The sequence below is a fragment of the Amblyraja radiata genome, chromosome 35 (assembly GCF_010909765.2).
Source record: "Amblyraja radiata isolate CabotCenter1 chromosome 35, sAmbRad1.1.pri, whole genome shotgun sequence".
Classification (NCBI taxonomy): Eukaryota; Metazoa; Chordata; class Chondrichthyes; order Rajiformes; family Rajidae; genus Amblyraja; species Amblyraja radiata.
This window is the reverse complement of record NC_045990.1, coordinates 3719306-3744147: the sequence shown is the minus strand read 5'-3', so window position 1 is coordinate 3744147 and position 24842 is coordinate 3719306. Positions and strand designations below refer to the sequence as shown.

Below are 24842 nucleotides of genomic sequence, written 5' to 3'. Positions count from 1 at the left end.
TCCCTTAATTCACATTTTCCCTCCATCCTCCCTACACTTTTGTTCCTACCATTCACATCTCATAAATACCCAAGTTATAGGAGTAGAATGAGGCCATTTGGCCCATTAATTCCATGCTACAATTCCATCATGGCTGATCTATCTCTCCCTCCTAACCCCATTCTCCTGCCTTCTCCCCCTATAACCCCCGATACCCGTACTAATCAAGAATCTATCTATCTCTTGCTCTTGCCCTTGTTCTCTTCCCCTTTACTGCACGCATCTCTAGTTCTCCTCTGTGAGTGTCCCAGCCCTGTGTCGGATCAACACTGTCAGTTTTTAATCAACAGAAGGGAGGTTTCCATTTACCTTTACGTTCTGCTTCCATAGCTGATACATCTTGGATGAGCCTGGGGAATGAGCAGGGACACAAAGTTAATGCTCACCAATGTGAAGGGAAGGGCCGGCGGAGGGAAGCAGCTCGTTACCTGGGTTGGTTCGTGTGAGAACTCACTCACGATGCTCAGCCCTCACCTGAAGAAAAACCGCCCAGATTAACCTCCTCCTCGAACACATCTGTCAACACTTTGCCCTCGTTAAGCTTTTCCAATCGATTATCTATAAACTGAATGAAAATGAAAGAAGAAAAAAAATTGAATGTGAGCAGAGCTGCGGAGAAAAGAGCAAAAGAAGAATTAATGGCAGATTGAATGGATTGAAATGATTAAGGCCATTTCCTTTGATTACGTAGATCTGGGAGGAAGAGAGGGAAGGTGTTAAAATATAAGTGGAAGGTGCTAAAATATAAAATTGGCTTTGAGAGTGAAGGGAAGTTTCTTTGCCTGTGGGGTTGCTGGATGTTTTTCGACACCAACCAACATGTCCCATCTAGGATAGACATAAAATGCTGAAGTAACTCAGCGGGACAGGCAGTATCTCTGGAGAAAAGGAATGGGTGACATTTCGGGTTGAGATCCTTCTTCAGACTCATTTCTTGTTCCATCCAGGCCCACATCCCTCTAAATCTTTAGGCAGAGACCATTAAATCTTGAAAAACGGGACAAATACTCATAAGGATTTGGTACGTGGATAGGACAGGTTTGGAGGGATATGGGCCAAATGCAGGCAGGTGGGACTAGTGTAGCTGGGACATTGTTGGCCGGTGTGGGCAAGTTGGGCTGAAGGGCCTGTTTCCACACTGTATCACTCTATGACTATAAAGGTAGGAAGACAACACAATGGGATTATTTAGGGATTGTTCTAGAATGTAGCTGGAAATGTGTGATCTCTTGAAACAATGAATGATAGAGGACTTGAATATTGTCAGCATCACTGAGGGAGTGTTTAGTTTAGAGATACAGTGCAGAAACAGGCCCACTGAGCCCGCGCCGACCAGCGATCCCTGCATATTAACACCATCCTACACGCACTAGTGACAATTTTTACATTTACCTACGAACCTGCACATCTTTGGAGTGTGGGAGGAAACAGAAGATCTCGGTGAAAACTCACGCAGGTCATGGGGAGAACGTACAAACTCCATACAGACAGCACCTGTCGTCGGGATGGAACCCGGGTCTCCGGCGCTGCAAGCGTTGCAAGGCAGCGACTCTACCACCGAGTATTGAACGGAGAGTGGCACCAATGAGCCTGAACAAGATTCCGATCCGGATAGACCTCTGGTTTCTGCCTCTCGGCAAGCCTCACCTGTTTGAACAGCTGAAGGTGCACAGCGTGCTGCAGGAAGTTCTTCATCGAGCTGGCTTTGTGGTTCAGAAATGTCTCCTCGCAAAACGTAACTGGTTCCCCCTGAGCAGACAGAAAGAAAACATGCACCAGCAGCTTCACCATCACTCCTATCTTCCTTTAAGGCTGCCTTAGATAGTGCCAGTCAGAGGCCACAGTACGGAGGGTGGCCATTCAGCCCATTGAGTCCCTGCCAGCTCTTTTGAAAGAGGTCCACAATTAGCCCCACTTCTCCAAACATTCCCGGTAGGTTGCAAACTTTCACCTTTTTAACTATTTGCGCATTTCCCTTTGGAAACTTCAGTTCATTTTCATAACTTTTCTGAATCACAACAACATCAACGTTGTGTGATACTTTTCTCAGCCTTAGGATGTCACAGAGGATCAACAGACTATGACTTAAAAAAAACAAACTTCATGTTGAATTGTAGGAAAAGTGCTGATCCAACACATAGTGGCTTCTCAAGGTACCTGTATTCAATATACAGTATCAGGGAGTGATCCCGTGCGGGAAACCTCCTATTCCAGACCATGTAGGGGGATGCTTCTCTCAGTCTAGAACAAGGCTGCCCAACATGGGTTAAATTTACCCCCCAGGGGGTACATGTGTCAATTCTGGATTTGTACATATATTTTCTCATTGACTGACTGTGTCTAGTTCTGGTATCTGTTCATCATTAGTTATTCTTAAATAAGCCAAATAACATTGTTATGTGCCCGGGGTAAACGGGACGAAAAAGGTTGGGAAACTCTGGTCTAGAACAGGATGCTGCAGGAGGCCATTTCAATTCCCCACTTCATATTCATCTTTCTATTTTCAGTCATGCTTTGTAGATTGATAGTAAATCTGATCAGTTTGCATAGCCTGCAAAACACAGATTTTCACTGAATCTCGGCACACCTGACAATTATAAACCTAAATTTCCTAACCTTCCATTCTTGAGCCTCATTGTCTCTCAGGAGGGGAGAGGAGGGGTGGGGGGGTTATGGGGCAAAGGCAGGAGAATAGGTTTGAGAGCGAAAGATAGATCAGTCATGATTGAATGGCGGACTAGACCTGATCCTGGACACTCACAGGATTGAACTCGAGGGCATCCTGGTAGCTTCCAAAGATTGCAGCTTGCGTCCTCAGAAAAGCATGGGACACCACATCTCCAGTCACTGCTGACTGCTTCTTCAACTTCATCTTCAGAACAGACATCTGCGGCGAAAGAAACAAGATGTCACACAGTTGGTGAAAAGAGAGAGACATCACTGATGAATGGCAGTCGGAGCTTTGAGAAAATTCCCACCCCGATCAATTCAGAAATAATTTTGCCCTCAGGTGGCCATGTGCTTGATCACCTCCATATTAAGTCCTGTTCCTGCAACCTGTAACTTGCCCCACCAACACCATGTATCTGAAGAAGGATCTTCATGTCTGAAGAAGGGTCTCGACCCGAAACGTCACCCATTCCTTCTCTCCAGAGATGCTGCCTGTCCCGCTGAGTTACTCCAGCATTTTGTGTCTATCTTCGATTTAAACCAGCATTCCAACACCATGTATCTATCGCTCCCCATTTCATCACCACACCATCTCCCACCCCTACACAGTGATCTGTGTAATGATGGAATGAATTGTAGCAATCTTTTTACGCATAGGTGTTCAGTGATCAAGTCCAAAATACTCCCTATTAATGCCTGTTCCCCAGCCAGCAGTGCATTCAGCCATTGGGAAGGGCAAGGTAGGGAGTTTAAACCAGTGCACATAAAACCCAGTCAAGGAGCAACACATACCGCTGACTATCTGGCTGCTTATTTCCACTGTTGGTAGCAAGAGAGAGAAGACAGAACAGTATTTTCCAATTATTGAACTTAGACTATAGATCCTAGTCAGCTATACCAATAACCATAGTTCCTAGATCTCTGAAAAATGTTGGCATTAACTGCTGCTCTGTCTTCCACTTGTTACCTAGAGTGCAAAGAAACAGCCAGATCGCCTGCAGTATGTGTTGCCCCTTGGCTGTGCTTTATGTGCCCAGGATAATGTGGAGTAGAGAACTTGGTGACATCTGGGATTATCACTGATGACAGGCACAAAGTGCTGGAGTAACCCAGCGAGTCTCCACCCAAAACTTCACCCATCCCTTTTCTCCATAGAAGCTGCCTGAGCCGCTGAGTTACTCCAGCACTTTGTGTCTATCTTCGGTATAAACCAGCATCTGCGGTTCCTTTCTACACATCATTACTGATGAATTTTGTTCCATACAAAATAATGTAAGACCTTCTGTTGAAGGGGTCAGAATATTGTAATGGAGAGGAAAGTGAAAGACATGTCCCTAGTTAGCAAGAGAGTTATCTCTATATTTAATACATGGTGTCAGAGAGTAAGATGGATAAAAGCACCATTCTAGGTTGGGTGGGAGATGCTTCTCAGAGTCACGGTCAAGATACAGAAAGGAGATAATGTTCTCAGCAAAGAACCATTGGGTGTGGATTTACTGCAGTCTGTGTTGTGAGCTCCAAAGATGTTGAGGTTTGTAGGCTTATTGGCTTGGAGTAACTATACAATTGATGTAAAGTTGGTCCCTAATGCGTGCCAATGTGCGGGGATCGCTGGTCGGTGTGGACTCGATGGGCCGAAGGGCCTGTTTCCGCGCTGTACCTCTAAAATTAAACAAAACTCACCACGTCAGTCGGCAAATTGTCCAGGTCATTGAAGGGCGACTCCAAGGTATTTGTGTCGACGTTTAATATCACCACATCCTCCAGGGCTTTGTTCCTCACCCTCTGCAAGGGAAAGGCACATCCTGAGGGACACAAACTTTCAACAACTATATTCTCCTATTAGCTTTGGGAAACCCAGGTACCTCTCTGAGAATGTAGGCTCAAAATACTGGAGTAACTCAGCGGGACAGGCAGCTTCTCTGGGGAGAAGGAATGGGTGACGTTTCGGTTCGAGACCCTTCTTCAGACTGAATGAACCCATTTGAGCAGACTAGTGCTAATCAACATCCTAAACATGACAGACCTCATTGTAATGCCTCGTATTTTTCAATTTTGTTTATGACATAGTAAAACACGGTTTAGCCAGTCATGTTTCTGCCAGCTCTTAGAGCAGTCCCACTACTCCCATTCCACTCTTCCCTTATTTACCTGTAACCTCTCTTAAATAGAAACATAGAAAACATAGAAATTAGGTGCAGGAGTAGGCCATTCGGCCCTTCGAGCCTGCACCGCCATTCAATATGATCATGGCTGATCATCCAACTCAGTATCCCGTACCTGCCTTCTCTCCATACCCTCTGATCCCCTTAGCCACAAGGGCCACATCTAACTCCCTCTTAAATATAGCCAATGAACTGGCCTCGACTACCCTCTGTGGCAGAGAGTTCCATAGTTTCACCACTCTCTGTGTGAAAAAAGTTCTTCTCATCTCGGTTTTAAAGGATTTCCCCCTCCTTAAGCTGTGACCCCTTGTCCTGGACTTCCCCAACATTGGGAGCAATCTTCCTGCATCTAGCCTGTCCAACCCCTTAAGAATTTTATAAGTTTCTATAAGATCCCCTCTCAATCTCCTAAATTCTAGAGAGTATAAACCAAGTCTATCCAGTCTTTCTTCATAAGACAGTCCTGACATCTCAGGAATCAGTCTGGTGAACCCTCTTTGCACTCCCTCTATGGCAATAATGTCCTTCCTCAGATTTGGAGACCAAAACTGTACGCAATACTCCAGGTGTGGTCTCACCAAGACCCTGTACAACTGCAGTAGAACCTCCCTGCTCCTATACTCAAATCCTTTTGCTATGAAAGCTAACATGCCCATTAACATTCCCATGATTGCTCCAGCACCCACTCATGCCAGGACTAATTTAAGGAGCCAATTAACCTGATGACCAGCGCTCCTTTGGGATGTGGGAGACTAGTTAGGGGGAGAACGTGCAAATTCCCCATACTCGGCGTCATGAGTCAGAAGTGAATCGGTATACCAGAGCTGTGGCAGCCTTAACGGCCTGTCCCACTTTCACCATTCATTAATTCTCCCGAGCTTTCCCCTTGATTCAAACTCGCAGAATGTTTGTAACGAGTCCGTAGGAGATTGTAGGAGTTCGTAGATATATCGTAGCGGCTCATAATGCCAGCCGTAGGTACTCGTGGCATCAGGTAAGTCGGGACGTTTTTTCCAGCCCGATAAAAAATGTCCACGAGTAGAAAAATGGTCGGGATGAAAGAAATTGCTACTCTTTACTCGTAAGGAGGGCATCGAAATAGTGGTGGGAATTCGTAGACATACTCGTAGGAGTTCGTGAACATAGTCGTGGAAGGTCGTAGGAGTTTGTAGATTACCACCATCTTGATCTTTTTTTTTTTTAGGTCCTTTAAACTCGGCAGAGGTTTTGAATTAAGTTGTGAAAGTGGGACAGGCCCTTTACTCTCGACGTGTGGGAATTCTCACCCCTATTCAGATCAATGAGGTTCTCGTCTGGAAAACTGATTGCACGTAATAACTACTGACCATGACTTTGAGAGCGGTTGAGTGCAAAATCCCCAAACAGGAGTTACTAAATTCTGTTTCAGAATGTGATATTGCCTGGGAAAAGAATAATGTTTGCAGACACAAATGTAGTTAGACAATGATAAAGTTTACACTTACCTCCATTAGACTGGAATGAATCCCTATTAGGTACGGCATTGGAGCGCTGCGGAAGACAAAATTATAAACTTTTAACAGATTTACTTATTTTAGTTTAGTTTAGAGATAGAGCGGAAACAGACCCTTCATCCAACCGAGTCCGTGCCTACCAGCAATCCCCGCACACTAACACTATCCTACACACACTAGGGACAATTTTACAACTTACCAAAGCCAATTGGCTTACAAATCTGTACGTCTTTGGCATGTGGGTGGAAACCAGAGCACCTGGAGAAAACCCACGCAGGTCATGGGGAGAACGTACAAACTCCATACAGACAGCACCCATGGTCAGGATCGAACCCAGGGTCTCTGGCGCTGTAAATCAGCAACTCAACCATTGTGCCACCGTGCTGCCCATTTCTGTTCTATTTCTACAAGAACTTACATCTAATAACATGTTGGTAATTCAAACTCATTGTCGAATGGAATTTTTCTGGAGTTCAGAATTATAGGGCTGGTATCGAGCCATGGACTCAGATTCAGTCTACAGTTTTGCCTCCTCTGCTGATTAGAAGTGGGTAGAGAATTACATGGTGAGCTTATTGTCATTCTGAAAAGCCTCCACGATAGCCAGCTTAATCTAAAACGTTGTGGGCGTGCACCCAATTCTACCTAGGAATACGAGAGGCTTGTGCACTGATGTAACTTGCTGTTTGCTGTCTCTACCATTACAACCAACTATGAAAGACATAAAGGAAATCTTACCAGCAGTAGTCGAGGAGGTGTGGAGGGAGCACAGGGATATATATGTGTTGCCAGTACATGGGATAAAGCATTGCAGATGAACCGTGTACACAAGCCGTTAACTGTGGATGAGGAAGAAAATAACATCTTCAACAAATCGGGCTCAGTAGTCGGGGAAGGAAGAACAATGAAGGAGCCGGCGTGGGGGAGAGGGGTGAGGGGGAGAACAAACGACAATGGAGGAACCGCTGTGGGGGTGGGGGAGAACAAAGGAGGAACTGTAAGTCCCTGTCCCACTTTCACGACATAATTCGCGACCTCTGACGACCTTAAACAACCTATTTAAAAAAATTCACGGTCTCGGTAACCTACGACTACGTCTACGGCCTCCTACGACTATGCGACCCTAGGTGGCCGCTATTTACATACTGTATTACATATTTCACTGTGCCTTGTCACATGTGGCAATAAAGCATTCCATTCCATCGTGCTGCTTTTTCAACCACGATATTGGTACAAACAAAAAGCTGGAGTAACTCAGCGGGTCAGGCAGCATCTCTGGAGAAAAGGGATAGGTGACGTTTTGGGTTGAGACCCTTCTTCAGTGTCTTATAACAAGCTGTTTGCCTATAACTCATTGTATTTCATTGATTATTTAATGATTCGATGAATACCTTTTCATGCCTCTAGTTTCCGGACTATCTTTAATCAGACTTTACTGGACTTCATCTTGCACTGAACGTTATTCCCTTTATCCTGTATCTTTACATTGTGGATAGAAACATAGAAACATAGAAATTAGGTGCAGGAGTAGGCCATTCGGCCCTTCGAGCCTGCACCGCCATTCAATATGATCATGGCTGATCATCCAACTCAGTATCCCGTACCTGCCTTCTCTCCATACCCTCTGATCCCCTTAGCCACAATGGCCACATCTAACTCCCTCTTAAATATAGCCAATGATCTGGCCTCGACTACCCTCTGTGGCAAAGAGTTCCAGAGATTCACCACTCTCTGTGTGAAAAAAGTTGGTCTGAACGTAATCATGTATTGCATTTTCGCCGACTGGTTAACATGCAAGCAAAGCTTTTCTCTGTACCTCGGTCCACGGGACAAACTACACTACACTGGGCTTGCTTCCCACCCCACTGCGCCCGGCACATACCGTACTCAGTTTACTGCTAGTGATGATAATGCGTCTCTCATGCAGCATGCTGGCGAAGAGATGCAGCATGCTGTTCACATCAACAGCAACCACGTATTCTGTCAGGTTTCTCTGTAACACACAGAAAGTTTACACACAGTGCAAACATATACAAAATGTTAATAATACAATTGCCGTCGACCATGCGTGGAATCATTTCTCAGTGTTGGAATGAACCTTTCCCCCCCACATCATCCACCCCTTTTCTCACTACAATTTCAACTGACAAAATCCTCCTCCCTCAGTGCTACATCGTTGAATCCCAATATTTAGTTTAGTTTAGAGATACAGAGTGGAAACAGGCCCTTTGGCCCATTGAGTTCATGCTGCCCAGCGATCTGCACACCTTAACACTATCCTACACACACTAGAGACAATTTACATTTATGCCAAGCTAATTAGCATACAATCCTGTATGTCTCCTGAGCGTGGGAGAGAACAGAAGCACCCGGTGAAACCCCCGCAGGGAGAGGGGGAGCAAAGTGATAGAGGTGACAGCGAATCAGTAATTGGTTACAAGTTCCTTCAGTGGGGTAGGGGGAGAAAGAAAGAAAGACCCAAATCAGTAAATCAGGTATTTGCTAAGGTACACAAAATTGCTGGGGAAACTCAGCGGGTGCAGCAGCATCTATGGAGCGAAGGAAATAGGCGACGTTTCGGGCCGAAACCCTTCTTCAGACTGATGGGGGGTGGGGAAAGAAAGAAGGAAAAGGGGAGGAGGAGGAGGAGCCCGAGGGCGGGCGGATGGGAGGGTGGGAGGAGACAGCTAGAGGGTTAAGGAAGGGGAGGAGACAGCACGGGCTAGCCAAATTGGGAGAATTCAATGTTAATGCCATAAGGACGCAAGGACCCCAGACGGAATATGAGGTGCTGTTCCTCCAATTTCCGCTGTTGCTCACTCTGGCAATGGAGGAGACCCAGGACAGAGAGGTCGGATTGGGAATGGGAGGGGGAGTTGAAGTGCTGAGCCACCGGGAGGTCAGGTATGTTATTGCGGACTGAGCGGAGGTGTTCGGCGAAACGATCGCCCAACCTACGCTTGGTCTCACTGATGTAAATCAGCTGACAAATCAGTTGCTAAACTTGGACTAACTAAAATGGCCAGCCTGCCCACAAGGTGTTAGCATGGATCGACCAACCAGTCTTGAAGCAGCACTCCTGCCCTCCTCCCCTCAGTCCCCACACACACACACACACAGTAATAACTCACACTCTCTGGTATTGTCGGCAAGCTGTTGACGTCGGGGGCAATAAAATAAGAAACCTGGGGGAAAGAGGAGATAAAACATCATTATATAGATTGCAGATTGCAGAGTCACTTCTTACGCCAGTGATTACACTGAAAATGAATCAACACTAGAAGGCTCATCCTCCAACCATGACAAGGTTGACATCAAGGTGATGAACAGAGATGGAAAGCAACAAGATTGAAATGATCAAAGTTTTGTTATTGTTAATAAAAATGTTGGTGCATTTCTTTCATTCTCCTATCCTTTCCCTTTTTACCCAACCCCTCTCATTTCCTCTCCCTTTTCTTATAATTTTCTCTTCCTCTATTACCTCTGTCTCCTTTATTTCCTCAAGGGGGGGATGTTAAGCCGTGCAAGGCTGATCACTCACTAGGTGCATTGGTCTGCTCAAAGGGACCTCTGCATCTATCAACTTACAGCAGTAATAGCAAGTAGTAATAGCAAGGAACTGCAGATGCTGGTTTATGCCAAAGATAGGCACAAAGTTCTGGAGGAGTAACTCAGCGGGTCAGGCAGCATCTCTGGAGAAAATGGATCGGTGATGTTTGGGGTCTGGACCCTACTTCAGACCACAACAAGTAGTCTTCATCAGCGAATAGACACGAAATGCTGGAGTAACTCAGCGGGTCAGGCAGCATCTCTGGAGAGATGGAATGGGTGACGTTTCCGGTCGAGCTCAGTCTGAAGAAGGGTCTCGACCCGAAACGTCACCCATTCCTTCTCTCCAGAGATGCTGCCTGTCCCGCTGAGTTACTCCAGCATTTTGTGTCTATCTTCAGTGCAAAGCAGCATCTGTAGTTCCTTCCAACACATCTCCAGGTGATTTCTACAGTCAGCAAGAATCCACGTTTAGGATTATAAAGGCCTAATTGCAGCATAAACATCCTGCACACTACTTGTACTAGGTGCTAACACTTGCTGATAAAGGTTGGGTAACAATCTATTCACATTGCAGTTAAAGAATAGGTTAGTCTGCAGCCAGTAGTGGCACAGGTTGCTAGTTAATTTAGTCAGCATGCAAGTGTGGGGTTAGACACATTTAGTTATTGGGTTAATCTGGTCAGTGCCAGTACAGTGGTGTTGGTCATCGGGTTTTGCCCGACTCACCAGTGGCATACCACTACTGATATTCCTCGTCACATCTTTCAGAGATCGTTCCGTCGTAACTCCCAGCTGTTGGGCCTTGTGAGACAGTATCGTGGGATTATTGTTCATTCTGAAATATCACATTACAACCTTACATTTTAACATTTTTGTACTTTGAAATATTTTTCCTTTCTTGTTCCCAGCAATGACTCAGTAGGTGGCACTGTTTGAATCAGTTGTCCATTCAAGCAAACTCCAGAGACTTCAGCATATAATCCCGCAGGAGTATGTAAGAAGGAACTGCAGATGCTGGTTTAAACTGTAGATAGACACAAAAAGCTGGAGTAACTCAGCGGGACAGGCAGCATCTCTGAAGAGAAAGAATGGGTGACGTTTCGGGTCTGAAGAAGGGTCACACATTCCTTCTCTCCAGAGATGCTGCCTGCCCCGCTGAGTTACTCCAGCTTTTTGTGTCGATCCTGCAGGAGCGTGTTGTGCTGATTTAGGTGTGATGATCAGACAAGTGCTCTCTCAGGCAGATGCACAAGATCCCATGGCCACAATGTTCATGGGATGTAGACATCTTTTAGGGCAGCGCGGTGGTGCAGCGGTAGATTTGCTGCCTTACTGCACCAGAGACCCGGATTCGATCCTGACTACGGGTCCTATCTGTACGTTCTCCCCCTGACCTGCGTGGGTTTTTTCCAAATATCGACGAGCTTGGCGAACTTGAGTGTATTTGGCACATATCACACTAAACCTTTAACTATCCATGTACCTGTCCAAATGTCTTTCACCCTATTTCAGGTGTGCTTACCATCCGGGATTTATCATCTATGTTGGGCAAGTTAATCTTGCAAATTCAATGTGCCCTTGGTGATCCGTTTACTTCTTGGGAATTGTCTGGGAGCATAAATTGGGCATGTATGTGTTATTGGACACAAAACATTTTGGATACTCGGAGGCTGTGAGAGGGATGAATCAGCCAAATGGGATCAATGCAGCTTTATTCATTTTAACTTACAAATTCAAGATTGAGTGGAGAGCCTGACTGGGGTGGTGGCTGAGTGTACAGAACCCTCAGGAGCTCTTTCATCTCGACGTCCTGCAGCAACAAAAAGGCATATCACAATTCAAGCCAAGTGGGGTTATACAGTCTATACAAGAAGCAAGCCCCTAAACACGGCATGGCAACACAGCAGTAGAGTTGCTGCCCTACAGTGCCAGAGACCCAGCTTCCATCCTGATGACGGGTGCTGTCTATAGAGAGTTTATACATCTCGCAGTGATCAAGTGGGTTTTCCCCGCTGAAACCTCATATATTCTATGTATTTGAAATACCGACCCACTCAAACAATGCAAACTGATGCCTGAAAGCCCTTAAATCCGTCTTGTACTCTATTACTTGATGTTCCAAATGCAAAGCAGGCTAAAAGACATCTCAAATTCCTTTGCACACAAGCATAGAAATGAAGTGGAGGAGTAAGGTTCTGGTCTGCTCCACTGTTTAATACTATTATTGTTCTGATTTTAAGCTCAACTCTGCAGTAATTCATCTCACCACCAGAGGGCCTGTGGCTAGGATAAAGGTAAGGAAGTAGAGGAGTGGAATCTGAATGAAATCCCTCTGCAATGTATGGAATGGGATGAAGGACATTCTCCAGGATGGTTTAAGTCATGTTGGAATGGATCCTGGAGTCAGGATCTGCTGGGCAATTCTGGCAGAGGAGGATCAGCTCAGACTTTACTTTAGACTTTAGAGACACAGCTGAGAAACAGGCCCTTCGGCCCACTGAGTCTGCGTTGACCAACGATCCCTGTCCACCAACAGCATCCTACGCGATAGGGACAATTTTACCAAAGCCAATTAACCTACAAACCCACACATCTTTGGTGTATGGGAGGAAACAAGAACACCTGGGGAAAACACACGTGGTCACGGGGAGAACAAACAAACTCCGTACAGACAGCACCCGAGGTCGGGATCAAACCAAATGAACTAAATAGTTTCAGTGCCAACATAGGTTTAAGTTTAGGTTTCAAGGTTGCCTCTTGGTATGCACATGAGTTTAGAAGGTTGAGCGGGGACCTCATTGTAACTTACAGAATAATGAAAGACAAAGATAGAATGGATGTGGAAAGGTTGTTTCTACTGGTGGGAGAGTCTAGGACCAGAGGTTTATAGGCTCAGAATTAAAGGGCGCTCTTTTAGAAAGGAGATGAGGAGGAACTTCTTTAGTCAGAGAGTGGTTAATCTGTGGGACTCTGCCACAGAGGGCTGTGGAGGCTGTTAGTGGATATTTTTAAGGTAGAGATAGTCAAATTCGTGATTAGAACGGGTGTCAAGGGTTATGGGGAGAAGGCAGGAAAATGGGAGGCTGAGATCAGCCATGATTGAATGGAGGAGTAGACTCAATGGGCCGAATGGCCTAATTCTACTCCTATAACTTGTGAACTTGCATCAGTGGACAGTACATAGCTAATGGTCATGCTGTTGTGGGGGCTTTCCTCCTGAGATATAAAAATCGTCATGAACTAGACAGTTCCAGCTGACATAGGCCTGGTCAGGGAGGGAGTTTACATGTGGGCAAGATGTAACCAGAATAGCTTCTCTTTAGAGTTAGGCAACCACCATCTCAGGATATTATAGCATCTTCTTCAAGCCTGTTGACCTTTCTGTACACAGTTACTAGCCTGACAGTATCACAATGTGTTCTCTATTTTGGTTGCAAAAGCTCATTTTCTCCTCTTTCTTACCAACAAAAGTAACTGGATAAGAGATTTTCTCTCTCTCTCCATCCTGCTCCACATTTACCACACTCTACATTGCAGTAATTTCACACTTACTAGATGCAGGTGCTTCCAATTGACTCAACAAGTGTAGGATCTTGTACAGGAAAGAACTGCAGATGCTGGTTTAAATCAAAGATAGACACAAAATGCTGGAGTAACTCAGCGGGACAGGCAGCATCTCTGGAGAGAAGGAATGGGTGACGCTTTGGGTTGAGACCCTGCAAGAAGTGTAATTCTTGCCCAGGGAGTGTGAGCTGGGACAATATCAAGGAACATACACTCCTTATGTGACCAGTGCTGTACCCAAGTACCCAGAGTCTGAAGAAGGGTTTCGGCCCGAAACGTTGCCTATTTCCTTCGCTCCATAGATGCTGCTGCACCCGCTGAGTTTCCCCAGCAATTATGTGTACCTTCGATATTCCAGCATCTGCAGTTCCCTTTTGAACATGCTGTACCCAAGTATGTTTGACAGGATAGTAAAGAGATACCTGAACTCTGTTACTCCTGCTGTTCTTGTCGGGAGAGTGTTACAATATGCATTGTAGAGGGAGTTTACTCTGCGTCTAACTTGCATTGTTCCTGCCTGGAGAATTTGATGGCGCACTTTATTGGCCCATGGTAAGTAATGAGATCTGTAAAATCAATCTAATTTTACAAACTTTTTGTAAAAATGTATCTATATCAGGCTGCAGATGCATGTTATAGGATGACATTTACTCATGTTTGGAACCATGATTAATATAGTACTGTAATATTTACCTGCCCCTTTGCCAAGTAGTCAGCTATATTGTTTAGGAGTTTGTAGAAAACTTCAAACCAGGGCAGGAAACTAGAAGACAAATAAAAACAATGGAAAGAAAATGCTGATATATAAAGAAATGAACATGTGATGTCAGGGGTAGACACAAAATGCTGGATTAACTCAGCGGGACAGGCAGCATCTCTGGAGGGTTTTTTGGGGCAGGATCATTGGTATTGTGGAGTCTCACCAACAGGTGGAGGTGTGAAGAGCAGTTATTGGAGAAGAAGACAATTAAATATATGTTTTGCTATTTTCTAGAAATGTTTTTGGGGGAACCACAGGGGCGGCTGATACCTCATCAGTGTCAGTGACCCAGGTTCGATCCTGACCTCGGGTGCTATCGGTGTGGAGTTTGCATGTTTTCACTGTGATCCCGTGGGTTTTCTCCCACGTTCCAGAGATGTGTGGGTTTGTAGGTTGATTGACCTCTGTAAATTGCCCCGTGTGTGAAGGGAAGATAGATGTAAAATGCTGGAGTAACTCAGCGGGACAGGCAGCAACTCTGGAGAGTAGGAATGGGTGACATTTCGGGTTGAGAGCCTTCTTCAGACTGCTCAACCCGAAAAGTCACCTATTCCTTCTCTCCAGAGATGCTGCCTGTCCCACTGAGTTACTAATGTGTAGGAAGTAGATGGGAAAGTGCGATAATGTAGAACTAGTGTGAAAGGGTAATTGATAGTTGCCGTGGGCTGAAGGGCCCATTTCCATGTTGTATCTCTGAATTAAACAAGGTTTGTTTGAAGAAATAATTGAAGTTCTGGGTGTATCTTCCCATCCTACCTGAGGATGCAGATGCAGGTATTCGATCCGCTGGTCAAGCGGCAAAAACCAAACCGCTGATAGCCGTCTATATCTGTCAGCACGAATGTGAATTGCTGGACGGTGGAACTTTCCCACTCCCTGCCAAACACAAGCAGAATTTGTAGTTCAGTCATCAAAGGTCAACTTGGTAAACCAGAGCAACTGTAATTCAATAAGCTATTCTGCAGAGGTTTTCGTGAAGATGAATAAAACATGTTTCAAATGTTGATATCAAATATTCTTAATTTGCCCAAGTTAGATGCAGAATGAAACAAGTCGCACAAACTGCCTGAACCACCCACTTTACACCAGTATTTACTTCCACACTCACTTCACCAGTGCCTGCCTTCTAGCTAAGTCATTATAAGTTTGCTTGCAGCAGAGTTAGAAAGACACTACGTCAATCATGAGTATGCCAAATCTTTGCTACCTCCAGGCATTTATTGGGACCCAGCCTTTCAAGCTGACTTCGTCTGAGCTCCCCCTAGTCAACAACAGGCATTCACTCCGAAAGCCATGGATAGATTCTTACCTTTCCATGTCAAACGGGAAGCAGAACTTCGGCAGGCTCTGTAAAGATTCCTGTGAAATGAGAAATAGGCATTTAGATGTTGAAGTTATTGCTGAGGAAGAAACTGCAGATGCTGGTCTAAACCGAAGATAGACACAAAAAACTCAGTGGGACGGGCAGCATCTCTGGAGAGAAGGAATGGGTGACGTTTCGGGTCGAGGCCCTTCTTCAGACTCGATCTACAATGATAGGTGGGATATCTTATTAAGGGCCACTGTTGACCCTAGTGGGCAAAACTGACTAGTGCATCATTGAGACATGTAGTTAGAAAAGACTTGTGCTTGATTCCAATTCTTCCTATGGATTGTGCAGGAGTTTGTTGCCTGTGCAGGGTTATCTATGCCATTGGAAACTGAGATTCATCCCTTTAATTTGCAATTTGTTGGTTGTGCAAAGTGATGGGGAGGTTCGGAAGGGCGGTTTCTAATCGGAGTCGGCAGGTATAAACTCAGCATTGGATAGTTGCAGTTGGGAGAAATTGTAATTTTTCTAGTGTAAACCTGACAAAGAGATTCATTCACAAATTAATTAAAAAAAGGTTTTGCATTCAGTTTGTATTTAAAGGCTCCAAATTCTGGCGACTGCGCATTTGTGGTTGTGGGAGGTGACAGTAAAGAACCATTGAAACATTGACCATTATTGTGATCCAAATAATCATTCCACAAACGAGTGTAAATGCACACACTTAAATATAACTCCCATCATTTAATCAGAGTTCAAAGTAAAAATCATGAATGCGTCACTGGGTTAATTTCACTGGGGGGAAAAAAATGAATTTTGAGAGGTAACCTGAGTCTTTAAGATTAGGTAGCAGTTTATTGACAGAGTTCATGTGGAGATATTTCTGTGGGAAATTCCAAAATGTTTGGCTATAAATATAAATGAAGGCACCTGTGGACAGAGCACCAAGGGAAATTCCTTGTATGTGAATACTTGGCCAATAAACGTATTCATTCATTCAAAATCCATCGGGAAGTTGTGAAAAATGTATTTACCATTAGGAAGTAGATTAGGAGGAATCTCTTGAGACAGAGGGTGGCGAATCTATGGAATTCAGTCACAAAAGGCTGTGGAGGCCAAGTCAATGGATATTTTTAAGGCAGAGATCGACAGATTCTTGATTAGTGTGGGTGTCAGGGGTTATGGGGAGAAGGTAGGAGAATGGGGTTGAGGGCGAAAGATAGATCAGCTATGATTGAATGGTGGAGTAGACATCATGTGCCTAATGGCCATATTCTGCTCCTATAACTTATGAACACAGTGAGTGGTAAGAATGTGGAATGTGCTTCAAAAAGAAGAGTTGAGGTAAATAGTTGAAACTGGATTGCAGCATCTGACAGGAATATAGTACTAGTTGACAGATAATGGGAGGCAGGTTAAATGGAGCATGTGCAGATGGATAGATCACTTGCAGTGGATAACCTGTTTTTGTGTTGGTAAATTGAGAAGCAGAATCCTTCAATACCCACTCGTGCCTGAACGTGGCCAGATCTCAATCACTAACCAGTTCACAACCATCAATGAGGATCTATGAACCACAGAGCCAGATAGAAGATGCAGCTTACCTGGTCATTGTAATCCTCAGGATATTGTTTCAGCACTGCAGGATCTGCAAGGGATGACAGAACCATCAACCAGTCTCCTCAGTCAACATGTACGCTATGCCCGTGGTCCCTCTCTGATCTACCGGTTCATGTACTGACTTTCTGAGAGCACCTGTGGATCTTTTATTGCAAGGCATGCTAGAGGATAATGCAGCAGTTGAGATGAAAGTTGGTCACCTTGACCAAATGCAGAAACTGTGCTCATGTCAACAGTTTGTGGTTGAAACCATTCCTTGTAAATGTTTGTTGGGATATAAAATTAACAACTCTTCCAAGCCTGAGAACATAAATATATTGATAACCAGTTTATCCTGGCAGATATCAGTCAGGTTTCAATGTCTGTATAACACCTTATAGTTTCGTGGTCTGGATAACTCATTATCATCTAGCCCACAACCAACAATGGACCATTGTGAAATCCACCTTTCCTTAATCATGGTTACATTTTTGCATATCTTCCATTCATTTGCTCTCTCTCTCTCTCTCTCTCTCTGTCACTGTCTATATCTCTTATTTCCCTTTTCCCTGACTCTCAGTTTGAAGGAAACATCACCCATTAGTTCTCTCCAGCGATGCTGCCTGACCCACTGAGTTACTCCAGCATTTTGTGACTATTTTCAGTCAGTCTTGTGCTCAGGATCAGTAGGCAGTCCCTGTGCTGTACTGTACTATGTTCTATTCCTCTTGAGCACCATAAGCTGATGCTAGCCACAAAATGTTTGGAGTAAGTCAGTGGGACAGGCAGCATCTCTGGATAGAAGGAATGGGTGACGTTTCGGGTCAAGACCCTTCTTCAGATGGATGGTTTCATTATAAGAAGTTACTACATCTAGTAGCAATATATCTCAGTTCTTTTAGGAGAAGGAGGGGGAGGGGGGGGGGGGGGGGGGGGGGAACTCCACACATGGTTGTAGATGTTAGTCATAAATCCCTGCATGAAACCAGCAGAGGCTTGGGCCTGCTTCCGAGCAGACCGGATATGGTTTAACGCAACATGAGGTTGATCACTAACTGGAACGTGATTCAGTTTATTTTTCTCATATAAAATGTCTGCTCCACACATCGCATTGCAATCCACTCCCTGAAAATCCATGGAACCTGCTCCAGTGATCACGTCACCATGCTGGGAGCCGGTCTCTGTTATCTGCAGGGCCTTGTCTTGCCCATATGCTGTTCTACTGAGGAACTCAACAGGAAACCTGTGGCTTCAGCACGACTTTAAGAAAAAAAACTTCAGATTTGCAGAAATGAGTCGGTCTTTGTGGCCCACTCCAAATCTTGAAGTCACGCTCCCTTGCCTTAGTGCCTTTTTGTTTTTACTCCTCTCTTCCCTCAATCTCTGCCCATCACCCCAGAGTTGGAATTCGGGCACCACAGAGTGGGAGTTCTTCATTATTGTGAGAGGGTTGCCAGAAATGTGACCAGAATATGCATCGGTGCCAAATAGGTCCTGTTCACGCACCCACACGTTCCAGCACAGTGTTCAGCAATGCTCGCACCTCCTTAGTAAGTAAGTACGTTTATTGGCCAAGTATTCACATACAAGGAATTTGCCTTGGTGCTCCTCCCACAAGTAACAACATGACATACAGTGACAGTTACGAATGACTCAGAAAACACTAAACATTAATAATAATAAAACATTAATGATAAAACACTTAGTCAATTGCATTAGGGTGAACTGTAATGCTGTCAGGGAGCTATAACTTTGAGGGTTTTGCCATCACTTTTGTCAAAAGGACATCATGTTCAGTGACTTTTTTAAAAAGTCATACATTTTTTGACAACCAGATTTAAAAGAGACCTGAGACAGCGGAAACCCATTTCCTGTGGCACTTGGTTAACAGCAGCAGCAGTATATTTGGTCTATTCTACTTATCTACAGGACCCATGTTTTTAAAATATGTTGTGTTTTGAGCCCGTCTAGTGATGTTACAGTCTGATCGTCTGATCCTAACTGATCTCAGATGAAATAGATTCAAGGCTTGGTTAGTATCTGGATGGGAGACTGCACTGAAATACTAGATATATATCACCAATTCCACTGTGCCTGAGTATTACGCCTATACATTGTAGTATCTAAGCTGCCCCAAATTGTTGCCGTCACCTTGGGATTGTCATTGTTCAATCTGGCTTCAGACAGTTAAATTATGATGAAATCTTAAATTGAGTTGGCAATGTGCTGTGTAGGAAGGAACTGCAGATGCTGGCATCTCTGGATAACAGAAATTGGTGACGTTTCAGGACTTTAAACGTCACCCATTCCTTCTCTCCAGAGATGCAGCCTGTCCTGCTGAGTTACTCCAGCATTTTGTGCCCATCTTTGGTAATCTGGTCTTCTGAATATTGAAGACTGCAGGCCCCTGAGCCGAGTTGTATTCCAAATTTCACTTTCCCTCAGATCCCATGGAGTTTTACTTTACTGATGATTTGCCAAATAGAACTTTGCAAAATCCATACGATGCCTACAAATAAATTAAGTGCAAGTTTACCCTTGATTTTGATGGCAGCATAGTTGATTTGAATTCCAACTTTCTCCTCTTTGAGTGCACCCTTAGCCCTGTTCCTCAGGCATTAATTTACTTCCAAATGATTTATAGCGTCATAGAGCAAGATGCCCCCTCTATGCTGGATTTCTGAATCTTCTCCCTACCTTATTCCTACTAGCAAAGTGCATGACCGCACACATTGCTGTGCCGTGTTACATTTGCCCTTCTTTAGCCACTTTCCAGACCTGTCTAAGTCCCTCTGCAGGCTTCCTCCACACTACCTGCCCCATCACCTGCCCTTGGAGTGCGTGCATTCAGTGGCGGACTGGCCAGGGTGTCAGCTTGCCCGATGGCAAGTGGGCCCCTAGTGAAGTGATAGCAAGTGATGGCAAGTGGGCCCCTGTTAAATGATAGCATTGTAGTTGTTTGTGGGCCCCCTTTGTCTTCTGGCAACCAATATTTTTTAGACCCAGTCTGCCACTCGGTGCATTCACTCCAGAATGATATCAAAGGGGTTAAATTATACTTTGTATTCCCTCGGGTTTAGAAAACTGAAGGATGGTTCCATTCTGATGTTTCAAAATGAGAAAAAGGGTTCAGTAGAGTCAACACAGAAACTATATCCTCTAGTGAGATGTATAGAAATAGGAACTATATCTTAAATTTGAAACTACTGAATCACCTATCGTAGTTCTCCTGTCAGGACCAGTCTCATCTTGCACGGCTAATGGCAGGATCATATATACACAAGGAAGATAGTGAAAAATCTGTAACACTCTCTCATAGGCAATTGGAGCTTTCAAAACAATGAACAATAGACCTACAAGAAGGAACTACAGATGCTGGTTTACACTGAAGATAGACACAAAAAGCTGGAGTAAGTCAGCGGGACATGCAGCATCTCTGGAGTGACGTTTCGGGTCGAGACCCTTCTTCAGACTTAATAGATCTATGTCCGTTACATACATTGTTTCACTGGATCAAAGGCAAGAAAATAGAGTTGATGCAAAGACCCACTGGATCCCAGAGTCTGATTGTAGTTCTGAGAGGCCACATCCTGCTCTAATGTATGAAACAGTTCAGAGACAGAGAAACTTTGTGAAGATGGACCCTGTAAGATCAAGTGGTTGCTATCTAGCTCATGAATATATTCAAGAATCAACTTGAGAACAACCTTTTTATTCTTCCTTCAGGTAAATATTTTCTACACTTACCAACATCTGTTGATTTAGGACACAAGGCTTCGATAAACCATTCAAATGTCCTATCAGGGTTCTCTCTGAAAATAAAGAAAAGGAAATAGAACATTATTAATTTGTAGTTTCATTGGAAAGGGTTTATTCCCTTTCCTGAAGTACTACCTAAAACTGGGCAGAAACTCCCAACTCCACAATAACATAGTTTCTTGACTATTTTTCATGTACCTAGGAGATACTTTAACATATAGACACACATGTTCATATAGGCTTTAGTTTAGTTTATTGCCACGTGTACCGAGGTAGAGTGAAAAGGTTTTGTTGCGTGCTAACCAGTCAGCGGAAAGACAATACATGATTACTATCGAGCCATTCATAGTGTACAAATACATGATGAGGGAATAGCGTTTAGTGCAAAGTAAAGCCAGCAAAGTCCGATCAAGGATAGTCAGAGGGTCACCAATGAGGTTGATAGTATTTCAGGAATTCTCTCTAGTTGATAGTAACCGGTTTGCATACTGCACCATAGTGCAAATTAAAAAATTAAGTAAGTCTTGGCTTTCCAATAAATCCCTTCTGCTTTCTTTCAACCCAGCTCCTCCCACTCTGTCCGCTCTTGTGCCTCTGCTGCTGGAAGCATGGTCAATAGTCAATAGTCAGATTTATTCGTCACATACACAATGAAGTGCAGTGAAATGAACTTGCCAGCAACGGTACAATAAAAAAGAACACACAATAAAAATTTAACACAAAACATCCACCACGGCATTCATCACTGTGGTGAAAGCCACAAAGTTTAGTCAGTCCTCCTCCATTTTCCCCCGTGGTCAGGACCATTGAATGCTCTTTAGGGAGTATTTCCACCCTCTTAGAAACAACCCTCATAGTCCCCTCCTTTAAAACTCCAGTCACCGAACCACTACATCAACTTTCTGTTTATCCTTTAGATTGGTGAATCTGTTTCTCAACTCTCTCTTATTATCAGTGATTTATGATGGGTTCAAACTTACACACAGCTTTGAGAGTGTGCCTGTCAAACAGTGATAGCTGGGTGATTAACTGAGCTTTGCTATCTTAGCTGAGCTTTCTCAATTTCCTTCTTGCCTCTATGCTGCAGGGTTATGTTACCACCTACCCTTATATGCAAACCATTATCTTAGCCAAGAGGAGCCACTTTGGACTCAGTTATGGTGCAGTTGGTATCAAGCAAAGCTGCACCATTGTTCCAACGCCTTACTCAATCTTTCTCCCTATAATGCTGTATCTCAGCGACGACAAGTCCCCTCCTGAAGTGGAGCTAATCTACAGGACAAATAGGAAATTGTTTAACCTTTGTGGCACCCAATTCACAACCAAATCAGCTCCAATTTCAGTCATTGTGCAAAGATAATGCTTGAAGATGCGCACAGTTTGGAGCTCCGTCATTGTTGATTTGTTTACTGGAGGTGAAGACCCATCACCGATCTTCACCCAGCTACACAGCCTCATGGTTCCACACTCCAGACATAATTGACCATACCATAGAAAACCTGAACCTCTTCCCACGCCATGGGGGCTGCTTCTCAATGAAGGTGGACTAACTATAATGGCATAAAGCTCACATTGTCATTGATTAGGGCGATGGCAGGTAATGGTGGATTTCAATATTGGCCTGCGTCTGGCTGGAGTAAGAGATGGCAATGATAGACACAAAATTCTGGAGTAACTCAGCCGAGACTGACAGCATCTCTGGAGAGAAGGAATGGATGACGTTTCAGGTCGGGACCCTTTCCTTCTCTCCAGAGATGCTGCCTGTCCCGCTGAGCTACTCCAGCATTTTGTGTCTAGCTTCGGTTTAAACCAGCATCTGCAGTTCCTTCCTACACATAAGAGATGGCAAAAGTCCACATCCTGAAACTGAATTGGTGATTGGACTGAAACTGAGTTGTTGGTTCCAGAAATGCTGTAGTTGTTGATACACATCTAGTGTGGTGGTTTTAGCTTGACTAGTTTAATTTAGTTTAGTTTAGTGATACAGCGCGGAAACAGGCCCTTCGGCCCAACACTATCCTGCATACACTAGGCACAACTTCACCATTCTACTCCATTAAAGGTGTCAGATCTTTACTTTGCTCCATTGACATCTAGTCTTTTTCTCAAACCATATCCCGTGTATCCTTGCCTTTAAAATATGTCTTCTGGATCTTAAAACGGCCTCTCCTTTATCACCCACTTATTCAAACCACTCACCCTTTCGTAAAGGGACCTTAGCTAAAGGTTGCATATGTTTGTTTAAAAGATACAATTAGAGGTTTGAACAAAATTAATTGAAATTGCATGTTTTTGAAAATATATTAAAAAGCAGAGGTAGAAAATAGGAACTGAACAGGTACACATGTCAAGAAAAGGAATAAAGCTTTACACAGAACCACAGAAAGGGAAGTGAAAGGAAATGCACAGATGCAAAAGAGCACACCTGGGAACTTAGGTAGGGGATTGAACAAAAGTACAGGAGCAAATAAAAAATAATTGATCGTATGTAGAGGAAGGAACTGCAGATGCTGGTTTACACTGAAGATGTAATTTAAATTCAAACACTTTAGATGCACAGAATCTGTTGCCCATAGTAGGTGAATCGAGGGCCAGAGGACATAGGTGAAGGGGAAAGGATTTAACATGAATCTGAGGGGTAACTTTTTCACACAAAGGGTGGTGGGTCTATGGACAAGCTGTTGGAGGAGGTAGTTGACGCTGGGACTATCCCAACATTTAAGAAACAGGTAGACAGATACATGGATAGAAAATGTTTGAGGGGTTATGGAACAAATGCAGGCAGGTGGGACTAGTGTAGCTGGGACATGTTGGCCGGTGTGGCCAAGTTGGGCCGAAGGGCCCGTCTCCACACTGTATCACTCTATGACTCTAGAATGCTGGAGTAATTCAGTGGCTCAGGCAGCATCTCTGGAGAAAATGGATGGGTAATATTTTGGGTGGGAACCTTTCTTCAGCCTGAAAGTAGAGGGGGGGGGGGGTACTAGAGGTAGGAAAAGGCCAGAACAAATAAGGGCTGGCAATAGATGACCAGGGTCGACCGATAATGGCCCATAGATAGTATGTGGTCTAATTTATTTTCCATTAGCTAAACCCGAGTGCTGGCATGCAGAAGAGTGTAGGATCCATGGGTAGAAAGAGAAACATTGGTTTCCTGTGAAGCTCAATTCATTATCCATCTTTGTTTTCATTCTTTAATCTTACAAAGCTCAGAACTGTCACGGGCCCAGAACCAGAAGGTAGCAAAGGAAGACAAGGACTACATCCGAACACATCAATTTCCACTGGACAGAAAGGTAAAAGATTGGATCAAGAAAGAAACTAAGACAAAGATAGTTTCAGTACACCTGACCATCTGTAGCACAGTTCATTCAGATCGAGTGGTACAGCATGGAAACAGACCATTCAGCCCAACTTGCCCACATCTACCTGCTTTTGGTCCATATCCCTCCAAACTTGTCCTATCCATGTAGCTGTCTGTTTCATAAACGTTGGGATAGACCCAGCCTCAACTACCTCTTCTGGCAGCTTGTTCCATGCCCCCATCACCCTTTGTATGAAAAAGTTACTCCTCAGATTCCTATTAAATCTTTTTCCCCTTCACCTTCAACCTATGTCCTCTGGTCCTTGATTCACCTAGTCTGGGCGAGAGACATAGTCTGGTCCTTGATTCACCTAGTCTGGGCGAGAGACTCTGTGCATCTATTCCTCTCATGATACTCTGATTTTGTCACCATAGCTGCTGAGTAGATTTAGCATGAGAATTCAAATTGGAATCCGAACCAGGACTTGTCTAATTGATACAGAAACATCTCATGGAACTTCAACTGGAAGAAAAACATTAACTCTGTAAAAGACACAATTCAATGAAAAAGAAGCTTAATAAACAGAGAGGGTAGATCACTTGTAGAAATCTCTTAAATGGAATGCCT

General features: G+C 44.2%; 1 protein-coding gene across 3 annotated transcripts in view; it reads right to left on the bottom strand.

Moving 5' to 3' along the window:
- LOC116991941 (DENN domain-containing protein 1B-like) overlaps nucleotides 1–24842 on the bottom strand; it is a 33137-nt gene that overhangs the window by 6982 nt on the left and 1313 nt on the right. The window contains exons 2-17 of one of the 3 annotated variants that reach the window (XM_033050943.1): nucleotides 20899–20963; nucleotides 17157–17200; nucleotides 15553–15602; nucleotides 15000–15119; nucleotides 14177–14246; nucleotides 11649–11729; nucleotides 10646–10720; nucleotides 9499–9552; nucleotides 8250–8360; nucleotides 7106–7206; nucleotides 6359–6404; nucleotides 4393–4494; nucleotides 2801–2926; nucleotides 1687–1788; nucleotides 514–604; nucleotides 349–389 (exon numbers count right to left, since the gene is read on the bottom strand). In XM_033050943.1, coding sequence (XP_032906834.1) covers nucleotides 349–389; nucleotides 514–604; nucleotides 1687–1788; nucleotides 2801–2926; nucleotides 4393–4494; nucleotides 6359–6404; nucleotides 7106–7206; nucleotides 8250–8360; nucleotides 9499–9552; nucleotides 10646–10720; nucleotides 11649–11729; nucleotides 14177–14246; nucleotides 15000–15119; nucleotides 15553–15602; nucleotides 17157–17200; nucleotides 20899–20963 — 1279 coding nt within the window. Of the gene's footprint in view, nucleotides 1–348; nucleotides 390–513; nucleotides 605–1686; nucleotides 1789–2800; nucleotides 2927–4392; nucleotides 4495–6358; nucleotides 6405–7105; nucleotides 7207–8249; nucleotides 8361–9498; nucleotides 9553–10645; nucleotides 10755–11648; nucleotides 11730–14176; nucleotides 14247–14999; nucleotides 15120–15552; nucleotides 15603–17156; nucleotides 17201–20898; nucleotides 20964–24842 lie in introns of those variants that run through there. The other 2 variants (XM_033050945.1, XM_033050946.1) reach the window with 2 other exon arrangements.